This window comes from Rhinopithecus roxellana, chromosome 12, assembly GCF_007565055.1.
Source record: "Rhinopithecus roxellana isolate Shanxi Qingling chromosome 12, ASM756505v1, whole genome shotgun sequence".
In the NCBI taxonomy this organism is placed as follows: domain Eukaryota; kingdom Metazoa; phylum Chordata; class Mammalia; order Primates; family Cercopithecidae; genus Rhinopithecus; species Rhinopithecus roxellana.
Window position 1 is genome coordinate 11,688,239 of NC_044560.1, and position 25,322 is coordinate 11,713,560.

Sequence of the window (25,322 nt, forward strand, 5' to 3'; positions counted from 1 at the left end):
GGGAACGCTCAGAACTCCTCAACTTGCAACCTACTAACTCGTTTCTCCCTTTGCGCAGAAACTGCTTCTTTTCACCCTAGCCTGGGTCCTTTTGGGACTATAGTTGACTGAGCTCAGAGACCTTTTGGTTTTGTCAAACTTATCTTTCCCTCCTGTTCACCCATCGCAGTTAACATTTAATTTCCACCAAGCCACACCCACAAGCCCAGTGAATTTCCATCTCCAAGCACAGTTGTCAAGAGGGCCCTCCAGCTCCTGGTGCTTGCCGGTCATCATGGCGTCGGAGAGGCAGCCACAGGGAGAGACTGATATCCTAGTACCAGGGATGCGGCTTCCAGGCCTGTATCTGCCACTTCCATGAGGCGTCGGCCCCAGCAGTCACTCTTTCTGTGACATTTATCACAGAAGCAATGAAGCCTCATGTCATTCCATGTTTAATACAGGTCTCCCCCCTGTAGGGGGGCCCCATGGGGACAGGGACCATGGCTGATTTGCTAAGAGCTCTCTCTTCAGTGCCTAGCACATGGAGGTGAACACTAAATATTCATTAAATGATGGCTCTCCCTGAGGGGAAACTGAGCCTCAGTTTCCCCGTATATAAAATGAGGAGGACAAGCCGAGTGACCTCAGCCCCTCTCCCGCCCTAACTTGGCGTGATTCCAGGATTGAGAAGAAGCAACAGGCTCCTGCCTGGGCCTATTACTGTCATCAGCTTCAAGCCCTGCTGGAAGCAGAGGGAGGGGTATCAATAAATAATGAACACATTTAAAATTCATTATGAGATTATTTTCTGAGAACAGGGAAAGAGCAGGGGCACAGAATGGGGAGGAAGCAGAAGAGATGAGCCCAGAAAGGGGAAGCCTGGGACATGAAGTGATATTAACAATGAACATGTGCACAGCCCTTTACAGTTTACCCCCGGACAGTTCCTCCCCCATCATTTCCTCCATTATCCTCCCAGTGGCCTGTGAGATCTGTATCTGTAGAGCAGGTATGATTATGGTCCCATCCTATAGCAGAGAAAATGGGGGCTCCCTTGGGGCTCCCTTGACTGAGAACATGTAAGCTGGCAAGTGGCAGAGCCGAGATGGGAATCAAAGTCTCTGACTCTAAGCTAGCGCTCAGGCACTGGGCCAGCCACATGATGCTCACTGAGGAACACCCCTGCCCAGTGAAGAAGAAGATCACGAGGTCAGAGAGCCTGGGAGGGTGAGCTTCGGACGTTCCCCCAGGACGGCGTGTTCTCCCCACAGATGCTGAGTTGGCAAAGCCAAACTTGCCACTCACCCATCTCACTTACAGTAAATCCGGTGGGTTGCAGAAATGGGACCTGAAACTGCCTGAGGGCAGCAGGGTGGGGGGACAGTGGGGGGACGGGAAAGGGGCCAGCCTGCTGGGCCATGGGAGGGGACCATCAGGGGAAAGCCCTTCCCTCCTCTGGGGAAGGGAACTTCTGCTTCGGACCAAGGGCAGCAGGCTCCCGGCTCCTGGTCCCACTGCTGCTCACCCCAGCAGCATCACAGGACACCGGCTTCCCAGGTGAGGATGGGGCTTGGCTCCTGGGGGAGGCTGGCAGGGCTGTTTAACAGTGCAGGTCGCTGGGCCCAATCCCAGACCTATGGGATCCAGCTCTCTGGGGTGAGCTGGGGAGTCTGCTGCTACCCAGGGCCCAGCGGATGGGCAGGCCGTCTAAAGTGGGAGCCTGGCACATAAGGGCTTTGGCATCACAGAGACTTGAGCTGAGTCCGGCTCTGCATCTTATGCGTTGGTCATCTTGGGCAAGTCACCTAACCTCTCTCAGCCCGGCCCCCCTGTGGAGAACAGAACCTCTCAGGGCTGCTGTGCCCTACAGGAGATCAAGCTTGCAAAAGCTTAGTGCATGCCCTGGCTCAAAATTTATCAGTAAACCAGAGGCAGGAGTGGGATTAGAACCCAGTCGCTCCTGCCCAGCCCAGCATTTCCCCAACACCTTGCTTATCTCCTCATACTCTGCCAAGAAAACTCAGCTTGACTCTTCCAAATAAATAAGGGGGCATGCACATAGAGTTACGATGAGTTCTCAGCTAGTACTGAGTGAGCGCAATGTTTGTGCAGTAAGGGAGTGGGATGTGGCACTGCATGGGGCGGGGGGACCTTATTTCTTCTAAGCTCCTTCTCCTGTCATCTTCCGGCAGCCCTGTCAGGTTGAAATCAGCGTTGCCAAGAGACTCAGAGAGGTTAAGGCACTTGCCTGAGGTTATGCAGCCGGTAGCAGATAGGGCTTTAAAGTCAAGTGGGCCTGACTCCACGCTGGGAAAAGGGACTGCGGGGACCGAAGGAGATGGAAAGGTCAGAGCCTGGGGGGAAGACAGGAGAAACCAGGCTGGTAATATTAGATCATGGGCTGGCATAGGCAGGAGGCAGTTAAACCTGGTGAGTTGTAAGCCCTAACCCAAGCCTGAAACTCGGTGGCTTTTGAAATGGACTAGAACCAGCACTTTCCCACTTCCCCCGCCCCTGGCTTCCCCAAGAAGCCCAAGTCCTGTCAGTACCCTGCTCCCCACCCTTCCCCCCACCAGCTGGTCGCAGCTCTTCACCCCTGGCTGCCTCCAGCTGACAGAGCCCCTCCGTCTAAGCCCAGTCTTTCAAAGGGATTGTCATTTTTTACTTCGCCAACCATCTTCCCTTTTGTTCAACCACTCAGGAATTCTTGGATGACAGTGATAATAATAAAATAGCTAACATTCATTAAGCATTTCCAACATGCCAGGATCTGTCGGAAGCTGTAACTCATGTCCTCGCACATAGCCTATGAGGGATAGAGTAGCATTATCCCCACTTTATAGGAGGGTAAACTGTGGCCAGAGAGGAGTGATTTCCCAAGTCCCTTAGCTAAGAAGCAGTAGAGACCTTACGTGAATGCTGAGTGTTGCTTTCCTTATGACACTCTAGGCTCCCACCACCAGGTGAATGTGTGCTGCCTGACAAGAGCCGCAAGCATCGTGGTGGTAAAAAGCCACCTTCACCGAACACTGACCATGTGCCTACCACTACTCTTAGCATTCCCATGCGTTAGTCCTTTTATCAGGCTGTCTGGCCTCGAAGTTTATGTTTTAGCCACCAGGTACAGTGACCTCTTAACATAACATTGAGTTTTAAGATCTAGTGGATGTGGGTTTGACTCCCAGCCACACAGGAGCTGTGTGACTTTTATCAAGGTGCTTGCCCTCTCTGATCCCGTTTCCTTATCTGTAAAATGAGAAAGCAAGAGTGCGTTCTCAGGGGCTGAGCATCAGATTACATGAAATAATGGCATGTAAACCAGCTGGCTCACAGCCTGGCCCATAAGTACCCAACTTATTAAAGTTGTCAAATTGTAAAACCTTTAGAAGAGCAAGAGTGAGAGCTGATGCTTGTTCGGGGATAAGCAGGACCATGCCCCTGAGCCACCCTCTCTTCAGAGCATAGAGCCTGACAGAACCTGAAGCTGACACCAGCAGACCCTGGCTACACTCATCTTTACAGCTTCCTTTCCTTGGTGCACAGAGTCTGGCATAACTCAGGGCTTTGATCAAGAAATTGATCAGGACCTGGCTGAGGGGCTGATTTGCTGAGCATAGGAGCCAAATATCAGCTGGCTTTTTCTGGTCCCAGGGAGCCCTCCACATGCCAGACTCGGGCTGGTACAACCAGCATGAGGCAGAGAGGGTAGGGGTTTGGCCACAACCCTGCTGTTAAATAATTTGCTCGGTGATTTGGGGTAGGTTGTTTTCTAAGTTCTGATCCTCAGTTTCCTCATCTGCAAGATGGGAAATTCACCACAATCCACTTTCCCAGGGTGTTGTGAGGACCTGAGAACAGCAGCAGCAGCAGTAGCAGCCACAAGTCCCAACGAGAGCTTGGGGTTCAGGGCTTTGTGACTCTTTCCCATCCGGGGTCTCGCCTGGGTCCCTTTGGCCACTCTGGGAGGTGGGCAGAGACCACTTTGCTCCCCCGTTTTAAGAGAGTATACAGTTCAGCCTCTGAGGAAAGGTTTCCTGGAGGAAGAAGGCTTTGACCCAAGCCTTGAATGATGAAAAATATTTGGATCTGGGCAAAGGTGGAATGGGCTGCCTCAAGAGGTAATGAGCTGCCCATCACTGAAATGGTGCAAACCGTGGATGGAAGAGCCCTTGGCAGAGAGGTCATTTCCTCACACTCTGCTGAGAAAGTTCAGCTTGACTCTTCCAAGGAAATAATGTGATGTGCAGCTAGAGTTGTGATTAATTCTTAGGACTGAGTGAACACAACGTGTGCACAGCAGGGGAGTGCGATGAGGCACCACACGGGAACCTTGGCAGAGGTGTCATTGAGGAAACTTAAGAATAGGCTGACGGGTCCTCAGGAACGTAAACATGGAATTGCCATAAGTGGTAATTCCTCTTCTAGGTATAAACCCCAAAGAATTACAAACAGATACTCAAATCCTTGTTCGCAAATGTTCATAGCAGCACTCTTCACAATAGCCAAAAGGTGGACACTTTCCAAATGTCCACCAATGATGAGTGGATAAACAAATAGTCAAGCGAGATGGTGCACGCCTGTAATCCCAGCTACTCAGGAGGCTGAGGCAGGAGGATTGCTTGAGCTCCAGAGTTCGAGACCAGCCTGGGCAACACAGTGAGATCCCATCTCAAAAAAACCCAAAAATCCAAAAACCAAATTGTAGTACAGTCAGTAAGTGGAAAGACACAGACTGTATTTTCCTCTGCTCTCACACCACAACAGTCAACCCAGAAGACTTCTGTGACCAAATGTGGGGGGTTTCTCCCCACACATCAGCAAGCAATCAAATCTGCTGGCTGTCTTTCCACTCAGTTCTGATACTGTCTAGAAATAGCATCAGTCTCCACAGGCTGAAAGCTCAGTCCCACAAGACTGCTCCCCCTCAGACACCAGTTGCAAGTCCAGGATCCCAGAACTTCTGACCAATCAGCTTCAAGTTGGGGTTCTCACAACCCTCTCCTTGGGTTTGGTTTCTTTGCTAGAGTGCCCCGCAGAACTCAGGGAAACACGGTTAGCAGTTTATTATAAAGAATGCTATGAAGGAAATAGATGAGGAGATGCCCAGGGTGAGGTATGAGGGAAGGGGTGTGCCACTGTCATGCCCAGGTCCCTGGGCACGCCGTCCCCAGGAACCTCCTCGTGTTCGGCTATTTGGAAGCTCTCTAAACCTAGTTCTTTGGGATTTTTATGGAGGCTTTATTATGTAGGCATGATTGATTAAACCATTGACCATTGGTAATCAACTTAACCTTCAGCCCCACTCCCCTCCCCAAAGGTTGGGAGGTGGGGCTGAGGGTAGGCCCTCTAAGCCTGCCTTGGTCTCCCTGGTGACCAGCCCCATCCTGAAGCTACCTAGGGGCTGGCAGCCATCAATCAACCATTAGCATACAAAAAGACATCACTTTGGAAATTTTACGGATTTTAGGAGTTGTCTGCCAGGAAAGAGGTAGAAGACCAAATAAATACTTTGCAATATCACACATATCCATACAATGGAGTATTATTCAGCTATAAAAATGAATGAAGTACTGATACATGCTACAACATGGATGAACCTTGAAAACATTACACTAAATGAAATAAGGCAGACACAAAAGGTCACATGTTGTATAATTCCATTTATATGAAATAATAGGAATAGGTAAATTCATAGGGACAGAAAGCAGATTCGTGGTTGTCAGGGGCTGGGGGAAGGAGGATTGAGAAGAAACTGCTTAATGGGCATAGAGTTTTATTTTGGGGTGATGAAAGTTCTTGGAACTAGATGGAAGTGAATGTGTTCAACACTACTCAAATGCTTGCTTTAAATTGGTTAATTTTATGTTGTAGGAATGTTGCCTCAATTAAAAATATATAGGCTAAGGTTTAAACTAGATGAACTTTAAGTCCGCTCTGTCCTGAGAGTTAACGGCGTGGAACACTGGCCATGCTGACCAGTTTGAGACAGCCCACCAGCTTCTTCTTAGTTCTTTGGGATTAAAAAGGGGCCATCACTGCCCTCTTGCCAGAGTCACAGCTCTGAGAATATTCCACCAGCAGAAACAGCCTGGTATGCTGGCAGGGACATCGGCTTCATTCCTTCCTGTATGACTTTGAGCAAGTGACTTGGCCTCCCTGAGCCTCAGTGTCCTCTTTGGTGTAGGAATCACAGTAGATGCAGGGATGCTCTCAGCATGCAAGGTGGCCTCTCCATAAGCAGCATCATACCCTGAATTCAGAAGCTCTACTGAATAAGAGCTTTGGGGGAATAAGACCCTCAAACTCACAGTAGCCTAGTTGCCTCTCTAGTCTTGATTCCTGTCACTTGAACCCTCGCTCCCCTCTGCCATACTGGCCTCCTGATGATCCTCAACATCCCAACCTCTGTCCTACCACTGGGCCATCTCCATACTTTTCTGTCCTCCTGGAACATTCTTGCCCCCACTTTTCTGGACCTTCAGGTCTCAGCCTAATCATCACTTCCAAGAGTGGCTTCCCCTTGGAGAAGACTTCCCTGGTGGGAGGACTTTCCTCACAAAATCCATTACCTCCTACCTCCAGCCCAGTTACTCTGCCTCCCAGCATCCTTCCCTTTCTTTCAGAGCACCAATCACAGTCTATCGCTATTTCTATTTACTTGCATGCTGACCTGTTTATATCTACCTGTTTATATCTGTCCCCACTAGGGGCACAAGACCATGAGGGCAGGGACCGTATCTGTCTTGTTCTTCACTGAGTCCCCAGCACCTTCACAGGGTCTGGTAGATAGGGGACAATCAGTGAACATGTGGATGGAGGAATGGATGGATGGAGGGACAGATGGAGGAATAGAAGGATGGATGGATGAATGAATGGATGGATAGATGGACAGAGGGATGGAGGGATACAGGGGCAGAAGGATGGATGAATGGATGGACAGAGGGATGCAGGGATGGAAGGATGGAGGGATGGATGGATGGACAGCGGAATGGAGGGAGGGATGGATGGATGGTTGGATGGATGAATGGACAGATGGATGCAGGGATGGAGGGATAGAGAGATGGATGGATGGATGGATGGATGGATGGATGGATGGATGGATGGATGGATAGATGGATGGAGGATGGATGGGTGGATGCAGGGATGGGCAGAGGGATGGATGGATGGATGAATGGATGCAGGGATGGAAGGATAGAGAGATGGATGGATGGATGGATGGATGGATGGATGGATGGATAGAAGGATGGATGATAGGATCACCATGGTGGTAGGCTCTCACATTGGGTTCTCCTCCACAGGAGACATCTGACACAGTATGATGATGAAGATCCTGTGGGGCAGCATCCCAGTACTGACGTTGCTCCTACTCCTCGGTCTGCTCGACGTCTCCTGGGCCCAGGGCAGCTGCACTGGGCCCCCAGCCATCCCTGGCACCCCGGGTATCCCTGGGACACCTGGCTCCGATGGCCAACCTGGGACCCCAGGGATAAAAGGAGAGAAAGGTACCATGGGATTTAGAGGCACATTGGTAATACTGACCAAGTTTCCCGTCTTCTGCCTCCCAAGTCACAGTTGCCTGTCTTTGAGACTGCAGAAGCACTGGCAAATCCAACAGCTTGCTTAACTCTTGCAGTAACTTTGCAAGGAGGGAATTCTAATTCCCATTTTACAGACAGGAAAGCAAGCATTTAGAAAGGCTACTGACTTACTCAAGGTAGCCCAGTAAATGTTGAGGCTAAGACCAGACCACAGGTCTCTTACATTAAATTCAGGTGGAGAGAGGGTGCCGCTGTGGCCACAGAGTTCTGTGTTTAAACTTACCTCCTGGGCAAGTGACTTCTCCTCTCTGAATTACTACTTCCTCACCTGTAAGATGGGGGCAATGATACTTTTGTGGGGTTATCATGGGGTTCAGATGAGACTCCCCACTGTGAAAACCCCTCTGTAAAATTTGGCTTATTCATTCATTTAACCCATGGTTATAGAGCAACCCTCTGTGCCAGTCACTCTCCTCACTTAATCTCATGTAATCCTCACAATCCCACAAAATACCTTCATCCCCATTTGACAGATGAGGAGGCTGAGCCTCAGGAAATGTGACTCAGTCAAGGTGACACCACTACTAACGGCAGATGCGACACGCGAAGCACATCTCTCTGTCCCCAGATCCCATCTTCTCAGGCCCTATTCTCTGCCACTCTACTGGAAAATTGGTTTTATCTTGTGTTGTGCCAAACCAAGGGGTAGTGGCTGCTTGGAGGTGCAGTGAGAAGGAGTCTAAAGTCCATTTCCAGGAGCAGCAAGAGTGAAGGTCATGGTTGATTAGGGATGTCTGCCAGGGGTGAGGGATAGAGGGGGACAGCACTCATTATCTCTGCTCTAGCCTGAACAAGGACCCCCACACAAGCTGGGGAGGAGGGCCGGCCTAGCACCTTCCTTAGCAAGGAGCCGTTCTCTTCCCCACGGATAGCAGCTCCCATGAAGGTCAAGCATATCACAGGCTCAGGAAGCTGGGCTGGAGGGAGGCCCAGAGCCCCTGTCTGACACTGCCTCCTTTGTTTTACAGAAGGGAGGCTGAGGCTGAGAGAGAGGCGGGGTCCTGCCCAATGTCCCAGCGCAGGCCTCCTTTTGGTCTCAATGATCTCATTTCTTTGGTCTCTGCTTTTCCAGGGCTTCCAGGGCTGGCTGGAGACCATGGTGAGTTCGGAGAGAAGGGAGACCCAGGGATTCCTGGGAATCCAGGAAAAGTCGGCCCCAAGGGCCCCATGGGCCCTAAAGGTGGCCCAGGGGCCCCTGGAGCCCCAGGCCCCAAAGGTGAATCGGGAGACTACAAGGCCACCCAGAAAATCGCCTTCTCTGCCACAAGAACCATCAACACCCCCCTGCGCCGGGACCAAACCATCCGCTTCGACCACGTGATCACCAACATGAACAACAACTACGAGCCCCGCAGTGGCAAGTTCACCTGCAAGGTGCCCGGCCTCTACTACTTCACCTACCATGCCAGCTCTCGAGGGAACCTGTGTGTGAAGCTCATGCGTGGCCGGGAGCGCCCACAGAAGGTGGTCACCTTCTGCGACTACGCCCACAACACCTTCCAGGTCACCACCGGCGGCATGGTCCTCAAGCTGGAGCAGGGGGAGAACGTCTTCCTGCAGGCCACCGACAAGAACTCACTCCTGGGCTTGGAAGGTGCCAACAGCATCTTCTCCGGGTTCCTGCTCTTTCCAGATGTGGAGGCCTGACCTGTGGGCTGCTTCACACCCACCTCAGCTCCCCCTTCCAGCAACGCTCACTCTACCCCCAACACCACCCCTTGCCCAGCCAATGCACACAGTGGGGCTTGGTGAATGTTGCTGAGTGAATGAGTAAATAAACTCTTCAAGGCCAAGGGACAGTGGTGTAATTCAACTCTGTGTCCAAGCACCTGGCACACCAGAAGTGCCATGCTCAGAAGTGTTGGTTACATGAATGAATGAACCATGAATGAATGAAGTCTCTGTCCGTGTGCTGTTCTGTGCCAGCCACACAGTGGGAGGCAGGGGTCCAACACCAACTATGCTCCCAGCAGTAGCCTACACTTTTTCCTGATTCTCTCATTAATCTGCACACTCCTCCTGGGAGAGAGGGTGCATCGTGCCCAGCTTACGGAAGAGCAAACTGAGGATCAGAAGGGATGAAGGGATTATCCACAATCTCACAGCAGGGCTAGGATTCAAGGGAAGGCCTGCCCACTGATGGCCTGAGACCTCTTTTAAAGGCAACATGTCTAGGCCAGCCCCTAGAGGGGCTCTGTGCTTGTCCCTTCCCCTTACCCCCACCAACGATCAAGGGGTCCTCCTCCAAGGCTTTAACTGACCTTGGAGCAGAAACCTTTTCCTTTTTATTCTCCCCACATGCCCTTCCTCCCAGTGTCTTCCCAGCCTAGCACAAGCTCAGCCATCCAGTTAGAGCAAATGTCACTCCCCTGCTCAAAAACCTTCAGTGGCTCCCCACTGCCCACCAGATACAGTCCCAGCCCATGAACCTGGCCTTCCAGCCTCACTCTACTGGGCCTTTCTGTCTTCTAAACAAGTCCCCCTCAGTGCTCTTCCTTGCACTGTTCCCCTGCCTAGAAGCCTTCCAATGTGACCTTCTAACCATCCTCATTCAAGCCACACCTCCTCCCTGAAGCAGGAACACCCTAGCTCTCGCATGTTCACTCTTCTGGCCTGCTGTAACCCAGGAGCATGCACAGCCAGCATCTGGCTCCTCACCCTGTCTCCCCAGCTAGGCTGTAGCTCCACACCCTGCTCATCTCTGAGTCAGCACAGAGCCCATGATGGACAGCAGCCACTCAGTAAAGATTCATTGCCTGATTGACTGAGACCACAGGACTAGGACTCCAGAGTCCCACCCAGCTGTGCACCTGCTCTCCTCAGCCTCTCCTACTAGCCCCAACATCAAGACCCTCAACCAATCCTGACCTGAGATGGGAGGGATTTAAGATATTCCCACCTATGTCACCAATCCAGCCTCCTATTTGGCTGGCCCGTCTCTCAGGACTCAGTTCATTGGGTGCAGCTTCTGCTCTATCTCCTGGACCTGGAGCCTAGCCTTGATGACCTGCCCTAACCCCAGACTGTCCAACCGAGACCTAGAATCTTTTCTCCAGGAGCTGGCCCTTCTTTCTGCTGCTTAACCCTTTCAGTGCAAACTGCCTGGCCTTTGACTCTAATACTAATAGTTATGATAGCAATAGTCACACCACAATTGAATTACTGTGTATCTAGTGCTTTGTGCACATCAGCTCATTTAATCCCCAACCACAACCCCTAGGAGGAACACAGTATCATCCTCATGTGGCTACATGACAAAAAAATATAAAACTCAGAGAGGACAAGCAATTTGCCCAGGGTCACACAGCTGACAGCTACACAGCCAGGTTTGGAGCCTGCTTCTGTTTGCCTCAAAGTTCATCACCTCCTTGCCACCCACATCTGTTGAAACCCCTTCTGCAGCAACTCCCCTCTGCAGCCCCATAACCTCTCTCACCTGAACCCATCTGACCTCAGGAGTTCCCATTCTCCAGCCTCTGCAGTTGGGTCCATCCATGCTGGACTACACTACACCCAGAGGCAGAACTGGCTGCTGGTGTCGAGCAGGCGCAGAGCACCCCATCCTGCTGCACAGACCCACAGGCGAGCCAGGCTTGTCTGAGAAGTCAGAGCTCCATGCTCCTGCCTGCTTGTCTCAGGAGCTGCCATCAGGCCGCCTGGCTCTTTTGCAGGACCAACCCTCCTCTGACCCCTGACCTGTAAATTCTGACCCTGACCCCTGTCCTCCACCAGACCCCCCAGTGAGGACACTTACAACAGTGCCCTTGTTGGGCCCTCCCAGGAGCTTCCAAACCTGCCAGAAATCCAGGCTCTGACTGTGTGTCTAGCCATGGCCATCACAGTCCAAGAGCCCTTGATCTACACAGACGTGCATGCATCTCGACTCTTCACATTTATTTATTTACATTTATTTTTGAGACAGGGTCTTGCTCTATTGCCCAGGATGGAGCGCAGTGGCATGATCATGGCTCACTGCAGCCTCGATCTCCACAGCCCAAGCAATCCTCCCACTTCAGCCTCTCAAGTAGCTAGGACTACAGGTGTGCACCACCACACCCAGCTAATTTTTGTATTTTTTTTTTGTAGAGATGGGGTTTTGCCATCTTGCCCAGGTTGGTCTCGAACTCCTGGGCTCGAGCAATCCACCGCCTCAGCCTCCCAAGGTGCTGGGATTCTGGATGTGAGCCACTGCGCTCAGCTTTCACCTTTATCGTGGCTCTTTTCCAACCGGTCGGGATAGGGTTGCCCCTACAGCTCTCTGGAGAGATGGGTGAGGTTTCATTACAAGAACCTGGACCAAGAACAGTGTGGGAACCCAGAGGTGATCTGAGATGAGTCCTGGTAGCTCACCCATTTTATCACTGCCCAGACACCTTCCTTTTCCCCTTGGTCCCCTTCTCAGAGGAAGTGGGACTCAGATCTTCTGCCTGGGCTAGCAGTTGGGCACGGAAAGGAAGGGAAGTGGTTCTCCTCAGGCTTATGACCCTTGACCCTCATGCACCCCCTTGATCCTGACTCCCATCCCTCAACACGCCAGAGCTCTTTTACTTGCGAGTGACGGAAACCCCTTCAAACCAACTTAGGAGAAAAAAGGGAGTAATCAGAAGAACCCAGGAGCAGGCGGTTGCTCAGTCTCAGTGGACACAGGGTCAAGACCTGGGTGCCCCCAGACCCGGACTGCAGTCTTGCTCTGAGATCTCTATTCTCTGCGTCTCTTACTACAGAACTGCCCTCTCAACTGTGAAGGCAAGTGGATGCCCCCAAATGACTTCTGGGCCCCCAAGTTAGCTCCTGTCTTTCATGGAAGTGACACACAGTCTAACATCTCCACTCCCCAGTTCCCAGGAGAGGGGATGTAATTGCCCCTCTTTAGAATCAGGATACTCCTAGCCCAATCAGCTGAGGAGTAGATAATTCTAATCCAATACTTCTCAAACTTCAGCAAGCATCACAGTCACAAGAAGGGCTCACTAGAATTTGCATTTTCTAATAGTTCCCATAGGGTGCTGTTGCTTCTGGATTTGTTTGTTTGTTTGTTTGTTTTTAATAGAGATGGGGTCTTGCCATATTGCCCAAGCTGGTCTCAAACTCCTGGGCTCAAGTATTCCTCCTGCCTCGGTCTCCCAAAGTGCTGAGATTACAGGCATGAACCACCTCGTCTGGCCTGTTGCTTCTGTTTTGGAGACCACCTGTTGAGAACCACTGCCCTCATTATATTGCTCCCATTCTGTAGATAAGAATATTGAGACTCAGGGAGAGATGTTATTTGCCCATGTCACGCAGAGGATCTGGGATTTCGATCCAGGTCTATTTAATTCACGTGTTGAAGGCCTGTGCACTGTGGCCAGACTACAGGCAACCCCTCCTTTGTTTCAGGCTTTGTTCTTTATAAGTCTTACCTCGTTTAATCCGCCGTGGGCAGGTACTATTGCTATGCCCATTTCACAGATATGGAAACTGAGGCACAGGGCGCCCAATGGGTGGAGGCAGTTCTCAGAACAGCGTTGGCAGGCCCTGTTAAACATGTCACCTTCTGACTACAGTGCTGAGTCTTGGCTTCTTCACCCCTTGTTGATCCTGACAAACACGCCCCTCCCAGTGACACACAATGCTTTGAGTCAGTTAAGAGAGGAAAGGAGTGGAAAGGAAGAGAAGAAGCAGGAAGGTGGGGGCTTAAGAAACAGTGGTAACAACAGCTCACACCATGCACGGTTCTATGTACTTCATGTTAACCTGTGTAACCTTTACAGTCACGTTCCCCTTTTACAGATGAGAACACGGAAGCAGAGCGGTTCAATGACTTTCCCGGAATTCTGCAATCAGTTAAGTAACAGAACCAGGTTCAAGGCCCGGCAAGTCCGTTCTGGAGCTGCTGCTCTATCACTGCAGACAGGAGGATCCCCAAAGGGTGGAGCAGGTAGCAGCTGAGGGCACTGGCTCTTGACTTAGACCTGAGTCCAAACCCTGCCTGGGTTTCTTACTAGCTGTGTGGCTTCCGTCAAGTGACTGCCCTGGTCTCCTGTTTAACCCCCATACAAATAAACAATGCACCTGTGATGTCCTGGCACAGATCCTTGATTCTTTTCTTGGATTAAACCCCTAGAAGTGGACTCCCTGGTGAAAGGATGTGCACCATTGAAGGCTTTGAAATGTGTTTCCAAATGGAGGGATGGGCTGTCAAGGCTGAACATGCCAGGCCTGTTCCAGGCTTGCTGCCACCAGAGGGGAGCAGACACCAAGAAAACGACTGCCTGGAAAAGGAATGGGTGGTTACGCGGGACCGTGGAAACTCCTCCCTCCCTGCTCTCTTCTCCCCCAGGCCTTCTCACTCTCTGGGTGGGCTATGAACTTCCAGGGTGGTGCTTAGGTCAGCTCTGAAGCCCAGGTTCCTTCTAAACTGGTGTCCTCAACGTGGGGTCCCAGCATCAGCATTGCTTGGAAACTTGTCAGAAATGCAAATTCTCTGGCCCCATCTCAGTCTGGCTGAATCAGAAAATTGGAGGGAGGAGCCCAGCAGTCACCTGCCCAGGTGATTTTGATGCAGCCAAGCTTGAGAATCACTGCTCTAGATCAGGGGTTGCCTCCTTTTTCTGTAAGCAACCAGGAAATATTTTAGGCCTTGCAAGCCATATGGCGTCTATTGCAAGTACTCAGCCCTCTTTTTGTAACATGAAAACAGCCATGAGCAATATATAAATAAGTGAGCATGGCTATGTTCCAATAAATCTTTATGAACAGTAAAATTTGAATTTTACATAATATTCACGTGTCACAAAATATTTTCCTTTTGTTTTTTTTCAACCATTTAAAAATGTAAAAACCGTTCTTAGCTAGCAGGCTGCACACAACAGGCTGTGGGCCGGATTTAGCCTGTGGGTTATAGTTTGCCAACCTGCTCTAGACCCAAATATGGCTCTAACCTTGGAAAAGAGGAGTAGGAAGTTGAGCCCAGCACTGCCTGACTCCCAAGCCAGTGCTCCTTCCTGTAAGTTCGTCTGCCAGATCCCAATCTTGGGACATTGGCAGAAAAACTCTCTGGGTCTCACTGCCTTTTACAGTAAAATGAGCATTGCAATCTCTGTGCCATCGGAGGCACTGGGTCTCCAATTTTACTGGGCAATGAGATCCCCTGGAAACTTGCTAGCATGCAGTCACCATCCCAGAGGTGCTGATGGTTCTGATTCCATCAGATTAGACAAGATCTGGAGGGACCTGGGAATCTGCACTTCTCTCAAATACCCTGCATTGATTTCAAGGTGGCCCTCCACCTCCAGCCAGGGGCTGGGCTAATGAACATGAAGCTTGAATAGCAGTAGATGCAGCTTCTTCCTCCAGGAATCCGGTGGCTATATGGGGAGAGAAAATGGGAAGAAGACTTTTTGTCTGTCAGCACCTATACAAGATGAGAAATGCAGTGAAGAAGAAAAGCCCAGGGGGCTCTGATAGGCTGGGTTCAAATCTCACCTCTACCACTTACAAGCTGTGTGTTCTCAAGCTAATCACTTAACCTCTCTGGGTCACAGTTTCTTCACATGGGAGCAATAATCAGACCTACTCCAGAAAGCTGACGAGGATTAAATGGGATCCTGTGTGCAAAGCCCCTGGCACACAGAAAGTTCCCCACAGTAGTAGCTGTCATTATGGTGATGGGTGCCATGGTGGTGCAAGTGTTCCCCAAATTTTCATGTACACAGAAATCACCTGGGGTCCTGTCAAAATGCAGATTCGAATTCAGTAGGTCTGGGATAAAGGCCTGAGAATTTGCTTTTCTAATAAGTTGCTGGGAGGCACTGATGCTGCTGAGCTGGGACGGCAGTTTAGGTAGCCAGGGTTAGGACCGGTGGTTCCGCATTTTGATTTGCTATGAAGGTGAATTCTGTCATCCACAGGCACTGGTTAGCCTAGGGGCTGGTAGACAGCAAGTGCTCTGTAATTAACATGTTACCGGTATTGTTGCTATTGTGCTCATTGTGATGATGTTCTGACGGTGAGGATGCGGGAGTTCAAGGTCAGGCAGAGGAAAGGACAAAAGGTGGATCATCCATTTCCCCAACGCTGAGCATTGTGGTCTCCCTCCTGTTTCTCCTCCATGCCCTCGACTTTCTGGTCTCCTGCTGACAATGGGGCACCAGGTGCCCTGCCTTAAACCACCCCCCTACCCAACACACACACACAAACGTGCCATCCTTTCAGAGCAAGCTGCAAGCTGCATTGATTTTTGTGCATAGCCAGGAGGCATTCTCATAGACAACTCTGTTGACCAGATGCAGGAGAAAAGTTTGTTCCAGAAAACCGGCAGCCCACCCAGGGAAGGACACCCGCAACAAGGGGACCTGGCAGAGCAGGAGGCTCTGTAAAGTATGGAAGTAAAGAGCTCCCAGTTTTAGGCTGGTCTCGGAACCTGACTTACTGTGCAACTTCAGACAAGTTGCCACCCCTCTCTAAGCCTCAGACTACCCCACAGAAAGAGGGGTTTGCATCAGACTCACCAGGGGAGCTTGTGATAATCTCGAGCCCACCCCAAGCCTATTGATTAGGAACTGGGGAAGCTTGGTGATGCCCTCAAGAAAAGGGCCATGAATGATGACAAGGTCACCGACCAGTGAGAAAGCAGTAGCCCAGTCTCTCGATTGCACCTCTCTTACCAGAATCCTCAGCTACGCAGAACAAATGAGGCTGAAACTGACATCTCACAGCCCAGAGAGCCTGGAAGATTCATGTTTATCAAATGAATGCATGAAAGCATGACTATATTAGTTAATTAATTAATTGACAGATCGACTCCAGAGAGTATAGGGCCTGGAGACAGATATACATAATATATGCTCAGTGAATAGCTGCCAAACAGAATAAGAAAGGCAAGATGGAAGGACTGTCAAAATTATGTCCTGCCTGGAAAGATAGGGCCCATAATAATAATGTTTCCTAAGCCCTTGGGATAATTTCCAGGGGAAGGCTTGGCATCCGGAAGGAAAGGAAAGCAGGCAGGGAGAAGCCTAACTGAGCCTCATGAATGTGCCCGTTGTACAAACATTAGCCCATGTCACCCTCACAGCAGCTCCTGATGTGGGCGTCACTACCACTGTTCAGAGGCAAAGACCCAATGGACAGCTGAGGCCCGAGAACCTCCAGAGAGACCCACCAGGGCTCAGAGAGTGTTCAGGGCTTCAGGGACCATACGTTCTCTCTCTCTCTCTCTCTCTCTCTCTCTCTCGGCAGAGTCTCACTGTGACTCCCAGGCTGGAGTGCAGTGGTGCGATCTTGGCTCACTGCAACCTCCACCTCCCAGGCTCAAGCAATTCACCTGCCTCAGCCTTCCAAGTCGCTGGGATTACAGGCATATACCATCACACCTGGCTAATTTTTGTATTTTTGTATTTAAATTTTGTATTTTTAGGGTTTTCACCATGTTGACCAGGCTGGTCTTGAACTCCTGAGCTCAAGTGATCTGCCCACGTCGTTCTCCCAAAGAGCTGGGATTACAGGCATGAGGCACCATGCCTGGCCCATAATTTCTTTGTAGCCTCCATCCTCATTTCTGTCTATGTCTTCCTGCCTTGCCCACCACATTTTCCTATTGCTTTTGCAGGTTCTTCTCATTTATGTCTTCTCTTTTTTTTTTTTTTTTGAGACAGGGTCTTGCTCTTTTGCCCAGGCTGGGGTGCAGTGGCGTGATCATGACTCACTGCAGCCTCAACCTCCCAGGCTCAAGTGATCTTCCCACCTCAGCCTCCCAAGTAGCTAGGACCACAGGTGCACACTACCATGCTCGGCTAATTTTTGTATTTTTCGTAGAGATGAGATTTTGCCATATTGCCCAGGCTGGTCTCAAACTCCTGGGCTCAAGCAGTCTGCCTTCCTTGGCTTCCCAAAGTGCTGAGACTACAGGTGTGAGGCACGGCACCCCGCCTCATCACATATTTCTCCCTATAATCTGCCTTACAGCATCTGTGGAGCAAGAGAGGACATAAACAAGCCAACCAGCAAAAAGAAGGCAAAGGAAGCAAAGCATGATGCACCGAGCAACTCCGATGTGACAGGCGCCATGCCAGATGCATTGTGCAGGTTCCCTCATTGGCTTCTTGCTTGTGCCCCACCAGGTTCATTCCTGCTTTGCCACTTTGTAGCTGGATGACCTTGACAAGCAAGTCGCCTCAACTCTGAGCTTTTACATCCTTGGCTGCAAAATGGAACCCTATTGGCTACTACTGTTATGAGCATTCCATAAGCTAGTGTATATAAAGCACCTGCCTGGCACATAGTAGGCACAAAATAAAATCTGGCTGTTATAAAGAAACGCAAGGCTGGGCACGGTGGCTCATGCCTGTAATTCCAGCACTTTGGGAGGCTGAGGCAAGTGCATCGCTTGAGCCCAGGAGTTCGAGACTGGCCTGGGCAACACAATGGGACTCTGTATTTACAAAACGTAAGAAAATTAGCTGGGTGTGATGGCACATATCTGTAGTCCCAGCTACTTGGGAGGCTGAGGTGAGAAACTCTGTTGAGCCCAGGAGGTAGAGGCTACAGTGAGCCATGATCACACCACTGCACTCCAGCCTGGGCAACAGACCAAGACCCTGTCTTAAAACAAAACAAAAGAACCACACACCCCCCAGACACATAGTAGGCCCTCAACAAATGTTAGCATCCTCACCTGTGAAATGTGACTATCGGTTGTTGTGAGGTTCAGGTGAGCCACAAGAGGCAAAAATCCTGTGCCCACCTCAGGACAAATTTTTCCTTCTCCCTCCAGCCTGGATTTCAGCCACTCCAACAAGCCCCCACCTCTGCAGGGCTTGCGGAAGCAGCATGTGAGCCACACCACAGGGTGGGCCTGTCTGCAGGCTCCAGGCCTGAGTTAGCACATCTCGGGGTGGGTTCCCCATGCCAGCACAGGTATCCACAGGAGAGACAGCTGGGCCCTCGTTAACAAGGTGTCTCCAGACCTTGTTTGGAATACGTCAGCTACTGTGATTAAAGACAGTACATAAATGTCAGCCTTGCCGGGCTCCAGCCCCAGCTTGTTTCCGGGGAAGGAGACCTGAAAAATATGTCTTCATTCCTTCTGTTTTACAGCTTAGGCCACGATGGCTTTGTACAGAGTGAGTTCACCGTGGTGGAAGCCTGCGCAGGTCCTGCCGGGCGTGGGGAGTGGGAGAACAGTTTCCCAGTGAGCCCCCCCAGCCAGGCCAGGCCTGATCATTGTGTGACCTGCAGTCACTTCTCCCCTTCAGAGCCTCGGTTTCCTCATCTATAAAATGAGGAGAATAATAGATGTGCCCATGGGTTCTTAAGAAATAAAGATCACCTTTGTAAGCTGCCCAGGGTAGTCCCTCTCCCAGAGAAGGCCCTCACTGCAACCAGGAAAACACAAAAAGGGCACACTAGGGAATGGAGCTGCCCACTTTGTAGACACAGGTGCTCAATGAATGGCCCTTTCCTTGGACCCAAGCGGGGAGAGATTTTGACATTCTCAGTGAAACAACATTGAAAGTAGGTAATTGGGGGCAAAGTGAGGTGCAGGAGCACTGCTCCCAGAGTCACTGACTCACTGTGTGACCTCAGATAACTGACTCCAGTCTCTGGGACTGGCTTTCCTCATCCATAAAATCCCTGGTGCTCTTCCTTTTGGAGCACTGTGATGAGGCCAACCCCTGCCCTCAGTTTCGCAGTCTGTGAAATAAGGGGACTGGACCAGATGATCTCTGGCTCATCTCAGCTCAGGCACATGGAATTTCTTCCAGGAAGTGAAACAATGGTCAGGACTAGGCTGTGTGCAAAAGGGAGGTTTCATGATTAATGAAGGGGCAGAATCCCATAGTAGGAGAAGCCATTCTGGAGACTGGGGTTTTGTACCTGAGGTCACACAGTGCATAGATGACTCTGAGACCAGTGCTCTTGCCATTTCTATGGCAGGAGAAGCCCTTGATGCTGTTGGAGTCCCTCAGGGAGGCAGAAAGATAAACCCAGGGCAGGGAGAGAGCTCACCATGCTGCAACCCTCGCCCCAGACAAAGATGAGGGCATGGGAGGGGACTGGAGATGTCATTTCACAAATTGCTTCTGAACCTCAGAAGAAGAGAATAGCCTGGCACCAACTGTGCTCCTCCTTTGTTCCAGGTTTTGTTCCAAACACTTTATATACATCTTCACTCATTTAATCCCCATGAGGCAGGCGTGATTGTTATGCCTATTTCACAGATATGGAAACTGAGGTACAGGGAGGTAATTTGGCCAAGTCCTGACAGCTAGTCCATGGCAGAGCTGGGGCATGGACTAAGACAGTCTGGCACTGAAGCCACTCTCTTGAAGTATCAATGATGAAGAGCACCATTTCATGAGCACCTACTATGTACCAGGCACTGTGCTGGCTTCCTTACAGCATTATCTTCACTAACTGGGACTGCATTCTTACAAGGACGGCACTTTGTTACTCACATTTCACAGAGGAAGAAATGAAGGCCCAGAGAAGTGAAGCACCCGGCATCGGTCACAGAGCCGGAATGTGGCTGAGCTTGGATTCCTACCCAGGGCTCAGGCTCCTTCCATGCCACCAGGCTGGACAGGACCCCCTCTGCAGAAACTCTGAGTAGAGGCTAAAGCAAATGTAAGGAGACACGACATAGCTATGGCTTGTGTAGAATGGCATGAAAGTCCATCAGGTGGTCCAGGGACAAGAAAAGGCATCCAGGACACAGCTGGGTGGTGGGGAGATCTCTATGAAGGATATCTGGGGGCTCTGAGGGGCTCTGGGGAGCTTCAAGGGGTTCTGGCAAGCTTCACACAGCATCAGAGTCAAGAGGACAGGTCCTCTGATCGAGGGCCTGCTGTGTCCTGGACACTGTATTAAGTGCTTTGTATTCATTATTCCTCAATTCTTACCATGGTAGGAACGGCATAGATATCATTATTATCATCCCCACTTCATGCATAAGGAACTGAGGCTCACACAGGTGGAGTCCCTAGTCCGGGGTCACATAGCTAGCAAGAGCCGAACTCAGGTCCCCCCATTTCAAAGCCAGTGCCTTTCCAACGGGCCACTCCTTCCTTCCCGGGTTCAAAGTGCTCAAACCAACCAAACCGCATGGCTCAGGATCTGGCGCATGGCCTCGCCCCTTCCTAGCTCCATCCCATGACCCCAAAAGGGTTAACTCCCCTGTGGCCCCAGGTCTGTCCCTGTCAGCCCACCATCCCTGCCCCTGCATTATGAGGACCAGATCAGCTCTCGCTCCGGGCAGCTGACCAGTTCTCTGCTCAGTGGTTCGCGCTCCAGATATTAAATTACTCATAAAATATTTGGCCTGTCCCCAAAGTGGCTGCTACCTCCTCCCTGTGCCCACTGCTCACTTCACAACAGAAGGTCACACTCTTCCATGGGGGAGGGGCCCTTGGAAAATGAACCCAACTTCATCTTGGGGGACCTGGAAGCCCAGGAAGGGGTAGGCTCTGGTGAGGTTGGGATGCTCCAAGGGCGAGGATTCTGTCCCCCATTCTGGGGCCCCCTGGCCTGGCCTGAGCAGAGGACTATGCCCCCAAATCTCCATGCTGCAGGGTACAAAGAGCCCAGAACTGCTGACCGCCCTGAGTCCCTCACGATAAGGCCAAGGGTGACCTGGAATAGGTTCCCATTGTCTGAGGGACAAGTGGTCTCTCCTCTCCTCCTCCCGCCCTTCCTCAGTTGCCATGGCAACCACAGTGGGGGGTGGGAGGCTGGACCGCTCAGCTCCTGGCTGGGCTACCCAGCATGCTCTGCTTTCACCCAGTTTTCTCCTTCACTGCCCCTTGGCAGGCAGGGGGTGGGGCAGACCCAGCCCTTTCACCACTCAGCAGAGGGTTTGCAGCCAACGAGCGTCACCTATGGTCCCCTGCCTTCAGGCAGGAGGTTTTCCGGCATGGCTCCCAGGAATGGGACTTTTCTGAGTATAGTTTATCAGAGAATGATTTGGGGGAGGGGTCTCTCTCAAGCCCCCTGGAGTTAATGAAGTCAGTTAAGCCCTGGGATTAGAAGGTCGGGGTCATGGGTACAGCCCATGTTTGCAGAGTAACACCCCACCCCACCCCTAGCTCCCACCAGCTGTTTCAGAAATGCCTAATGCTGGTCGTCTAGGGAACTAGCGAGAGGGTCTGGACAGGACATGGCAACCTCATCCTGAGTCCCCACAATCACAGTCCCTCAGAGTATATATCCCGCAGCTTGGGCATCCGGAGCCTCCTTTCTTTCTTCCTGCCCCCTCATAGAGGACACCTTTTTCATAATAGTAGTGTATATATTACTAGTAAGTTCTTATCACCCTGGCCTGGAGTTTCATAAATGTAATACTGAAAGAAACTGGGTTTAGCCTTAGTCGTGGCGCTACTTGGGGTACACTGCCACCAGGTGGCGGTAGTCACTTTCCAACTATTCCCTGAGATTCCAGAAGATGATATTCCACTTTTACATTCCACCACCACAATCTACAAAATGCCATTGCTTTTTTACTTTTATATTAAGATTACAGGACTTTATAAATAGCCAAAATTAAGCAGACTTTAAACAAACTCTATGTTTTGGTAGTACAGCATAGCAGACAGCACAAACTCTAGAGCCAAACTGCCTGAGTTCAAATCCTGGCTCAGCCACTTGCTAGCTATTTAACCGTGGACAAGTTGCTTCTCTGTGCTTCAGCTTCTTTATCTGCAAAAATGGAGATGATGGAAAGCACCTCACTCAATGCATTGTTTTAAAGACTCAATGAGTGAATGTACATGAAGCATTAGGAACAGTGCCTGGCACAGAGCATTAAGCTCTTTAGAAATGTTGGTTATCAATATGTAAAGATGAGCATAAGGGCAAAGTTTCAAAAACAATTCGTATTGAGACCCACAGACATCTTTCTCTGCTCGGTCTTTTATCTGGTGTTTCTAATCTGGTGATTCACTTCAGGGATCCCCTGCTAGACACCCATCATCTGCCCAGATGCCTCCTCCAGCTCCCTCAACCCCACATTCAAGCCCATATCCTAACGTCTTCATCTCCCGGGTGTCTGTGGCATCGTTCCCTGCATGCCCTGTGCACAGTCACCCTGATCTCATTCTTGAACCACTGCAAATGTCCCCCTGCCTCTTGCCTGCTCCCCTCCAACCATCTTCTCACCGCAGCCACAGTGATTTTTCTAAAACAAAAATACGCCTCTACTCAAATGCTCTCCATAGCTCCCTAGTGACTCAGTATCAAGTCCAGGCCCTTCAGCTAGGTCCCTCTTCCCATCTCCCACTCCAGCCTCATGTCCCCATCTCCACTGTCAGAATGCTATGCCCCGGTTCCAGCTGCCTCCTTGCAGTTCCCCCAAAGCCTTGGGCTCCCAGGCTCTGCCGCCTGGGCAAGGGCTGCCTCCTTTACCTGCGCCTCTTCTTTCCTTCTCCTGCCTGCCCATCTCCTGCCTGCTCAGGCTCAAGATGTAGCCTCTGTCTCCCCTTCCCTGGGAAGCACTTCATGATCCCTCCACGGCCTCTGGACTGGGTGCAGACCTTTCTCGACATGCCCTGAGCCTCTGTATGCTGGAAAGGGACTATCTTGGTTCGTTGGTATCACCAGAGATGCCCTGCACACAGCAGGCCCTCAGAGTATCTCTAGGGAATGAATCCAGAAAGTCCATTTTGCTCATTCGGCCTACAATGTCCTCTTTCCCATCTTCTCTGTCCCAGCATCTCCTTCCAGGTCTGGCTCAAATGTCACCTCTTCAGGAGCCTCCTGGTAACCCTCACCCCCATGTCATCCCTGCATTAACTATTTCACTCTCTCCTCAAAGAGGCAAATGCAACAGGCATGAACTTAACATGTGCTGAATGAATGAACAAATGACCAGGATTATGGTCTAGACCAATGTTTCTCAACCGGGGTTGGCCTCCTCCAGGGGACATTTGACAATGTCTGGAGACCTTTTGGGGATCACAGGGGTGCTGCTGAGATCTGGTGGTGGGGGCCAAGGATGCTGTAACACCTCCTGCAATGCACAGGACAGTCCCTAACCAGGAGTTATCTGCCCCAAATGTCACTTCCTCAAGGTTGAGAAACTGGGCTAGAGCCTGTTGCTTACAAATCTGTCTTCCTAGTACACAGAGGGCCCCAAGCACTGAGCCTGATCTGATTTCTCTTGATTTTCTCAGTTCCCACCACAGAGCAGGCACGCAACAATTTTTTTTTTACACGGAGTCTCGCTTTGTGACCCAGGTTGGAGTGCAGTGGTGTGATCTCCGCTCACTGCAACCTCTGCCTCCCGGGTTCAAGCAATTCCCCTGCCTCAGCCTCCTGAGTAGCTGGGATTACAGGTACACGCCGCCACATCCAGCTAATTTGTCTGCATTTTTAGTAGAGATTGGTTTTCACCATGCTGGCCAGACTGGTCACAAACTCCTGACCTCAGGCGATCCACCTGCCTCAGCCTCCCAAAGTGCTAGAATTACAGCCGTGAGCCACCGCGCCCAGCCAACAGTTTTTTAAAGTAAGCTCATGGGTAACATACTTCTTGCCCTTTTCCTCTCCCCAGCTTCCACCTCTCGCTAGGAGCTTGGCCTCGAACTACTGTCAGATGCCCCTTCTGGGGCTATTCTTGGGTCCTGAGGCTTCAGCTTGCTAAGTCCCTCCAGTTTCTGCTGCCCCCAGCCTTCCCTTTCTCAGATTCTCCTGGTCCCCACAGCCACGTGGAGTAAACAGGCAGGAAAGGGAGACCACATTTCCAAGATGGCGGGGAGCTTTGCTGGGTGCTGGGGACCCTAGGAGTGAGTCCTGGTTGGTGACTAACTTGCTGTGTGACTTGGCTGAGTCACAGACCTGTCTGGGCCTCCAGCTGTTAGTGAGGTGATGGGGGCGTGTAGACAGACCCTCTCTGGGCCTGCCCCCTCTAAAGGACGGGGCAGTCCCCCACCACTCCCAGCACCTCTCCCCTGCATGCAACAGTGCTCCCTGGGAAATCCTGGGAGGTGCGGAGGAGACAAGGGTTCCTCTGTCTTTCCCCAGCCTGGGTGCTCCAGGTGCTCCAGGCTCTGCCACTCACTGGGGTGCCACCGTCTCCAAGGGCGCCGCTGTCAGCTGTGACCCCTGCGCCCCTAGAGGCGACCAAACAAGCAGCCTTTGTGGTCTGTGCGTCGGCGGCCCTCGGGGAGCGTCACAAAGGGAGGGAAGAAAGGCCGCCAATCCTCTTAGGGCCAGCCGCCGGCTTTCCCACTGTGGCCCATCTGCTCCTGGGGAGCGGGCATAACCGCCGCCCGGCCCCACGGCTCGCAAAGCAAGCAAAAGCTGCTCGGGAATGAAAGGCAGGGGCCTGGGCCAGCCCAGATCCCCACGGCAAACACAGGCCTGGCCGGGGGCCTGGGAGGGGGCAGGGCTGATCTCCGGGGGAGCCCATGGTTAAAAGCGCCGCCCCAGGAGGGGGACCCAGGGCTAATCCCCTCCTGCCCCACGCCTTCCCTTCCCACACCCCTACAAGGAGAAGGGGAGAGGCAGGGAGGGGCTGGGATCAAAGGTCCTTCCTCCTGTGCCGGGCGCTCAGTGGGGTCCTTTCTACACACCCCTGTCTTTTCCTTGACGCACCCTATTTTATAAAGGGGCTCAGTAAGGCTAAGTCACTTGCCCAGGGTCACCCAGCTGCGATGTGGCAGAGCTGGGATCTCAGCTGGAGGCTGAATCTGAATTCTTTCATCCACGTAGCTGAAGTTTGCTGAGCCTCTCCGTGCCAGGGGCTCTACAACCATCTCCGTTTCTTAC

General features: G+C 51.4%; 1 protein-coding gene across 2 annotated transcripts; it reads left to right on the plus strand.

Moving 5' to 3' along the window:
* Positions 1-1,218: 1,218 nt before the first annotated feature.
* On the plus strand, positions 1,219-9,477 carry C1QB (complement C1q B chain). 2 transcript variants are annotated; one of them, XM_010364357.2, is made up of 3 exons: positions 1,219-1,539; positions 7,281-7,484; positions 8,653-9,477. In XM_010364357.2, exons 2-3 carry the CDS (start codon positions 7,298-7,300, stop codon positions 9,225-9,227), a joined length of 762 nt encoding a protein of 253 aa, XP_010362659.1. In that variant the 5' UTR covers positions 1,219-1,539; positions 7,281-7,297; the 3' UTR covers positions 9,228-9,477. The 2 variants fall into 2 exon arrangements, with proteins under 2 accessions (XP_010362659.1, XP_030769369.1); XM_030913509.1 differs by lacking the exon at positions 7,281-7,484 and having other exon boundaries at positions 1,386-1,539.
* The last annotated feature ends 15,845 nt before the right edge of the window (positions 9,478-25,322 follow it).

Coding starts and splice junctions, on each gene's coding strand:
- C1QB (XM_010364357.2), top strand. CDS start 7,298: ATGATGATGAAGATCCTGTGGGGCAGCATCCCAGTACTGACGTTGCTC. Junction 7,485..8,652: donor AGGGATAAAAGGAGAGAAAG/GTACCATGGGAT, acceptor CTGCTTTTCCAG/GGCTTCCAGGGCTGGCTGGA.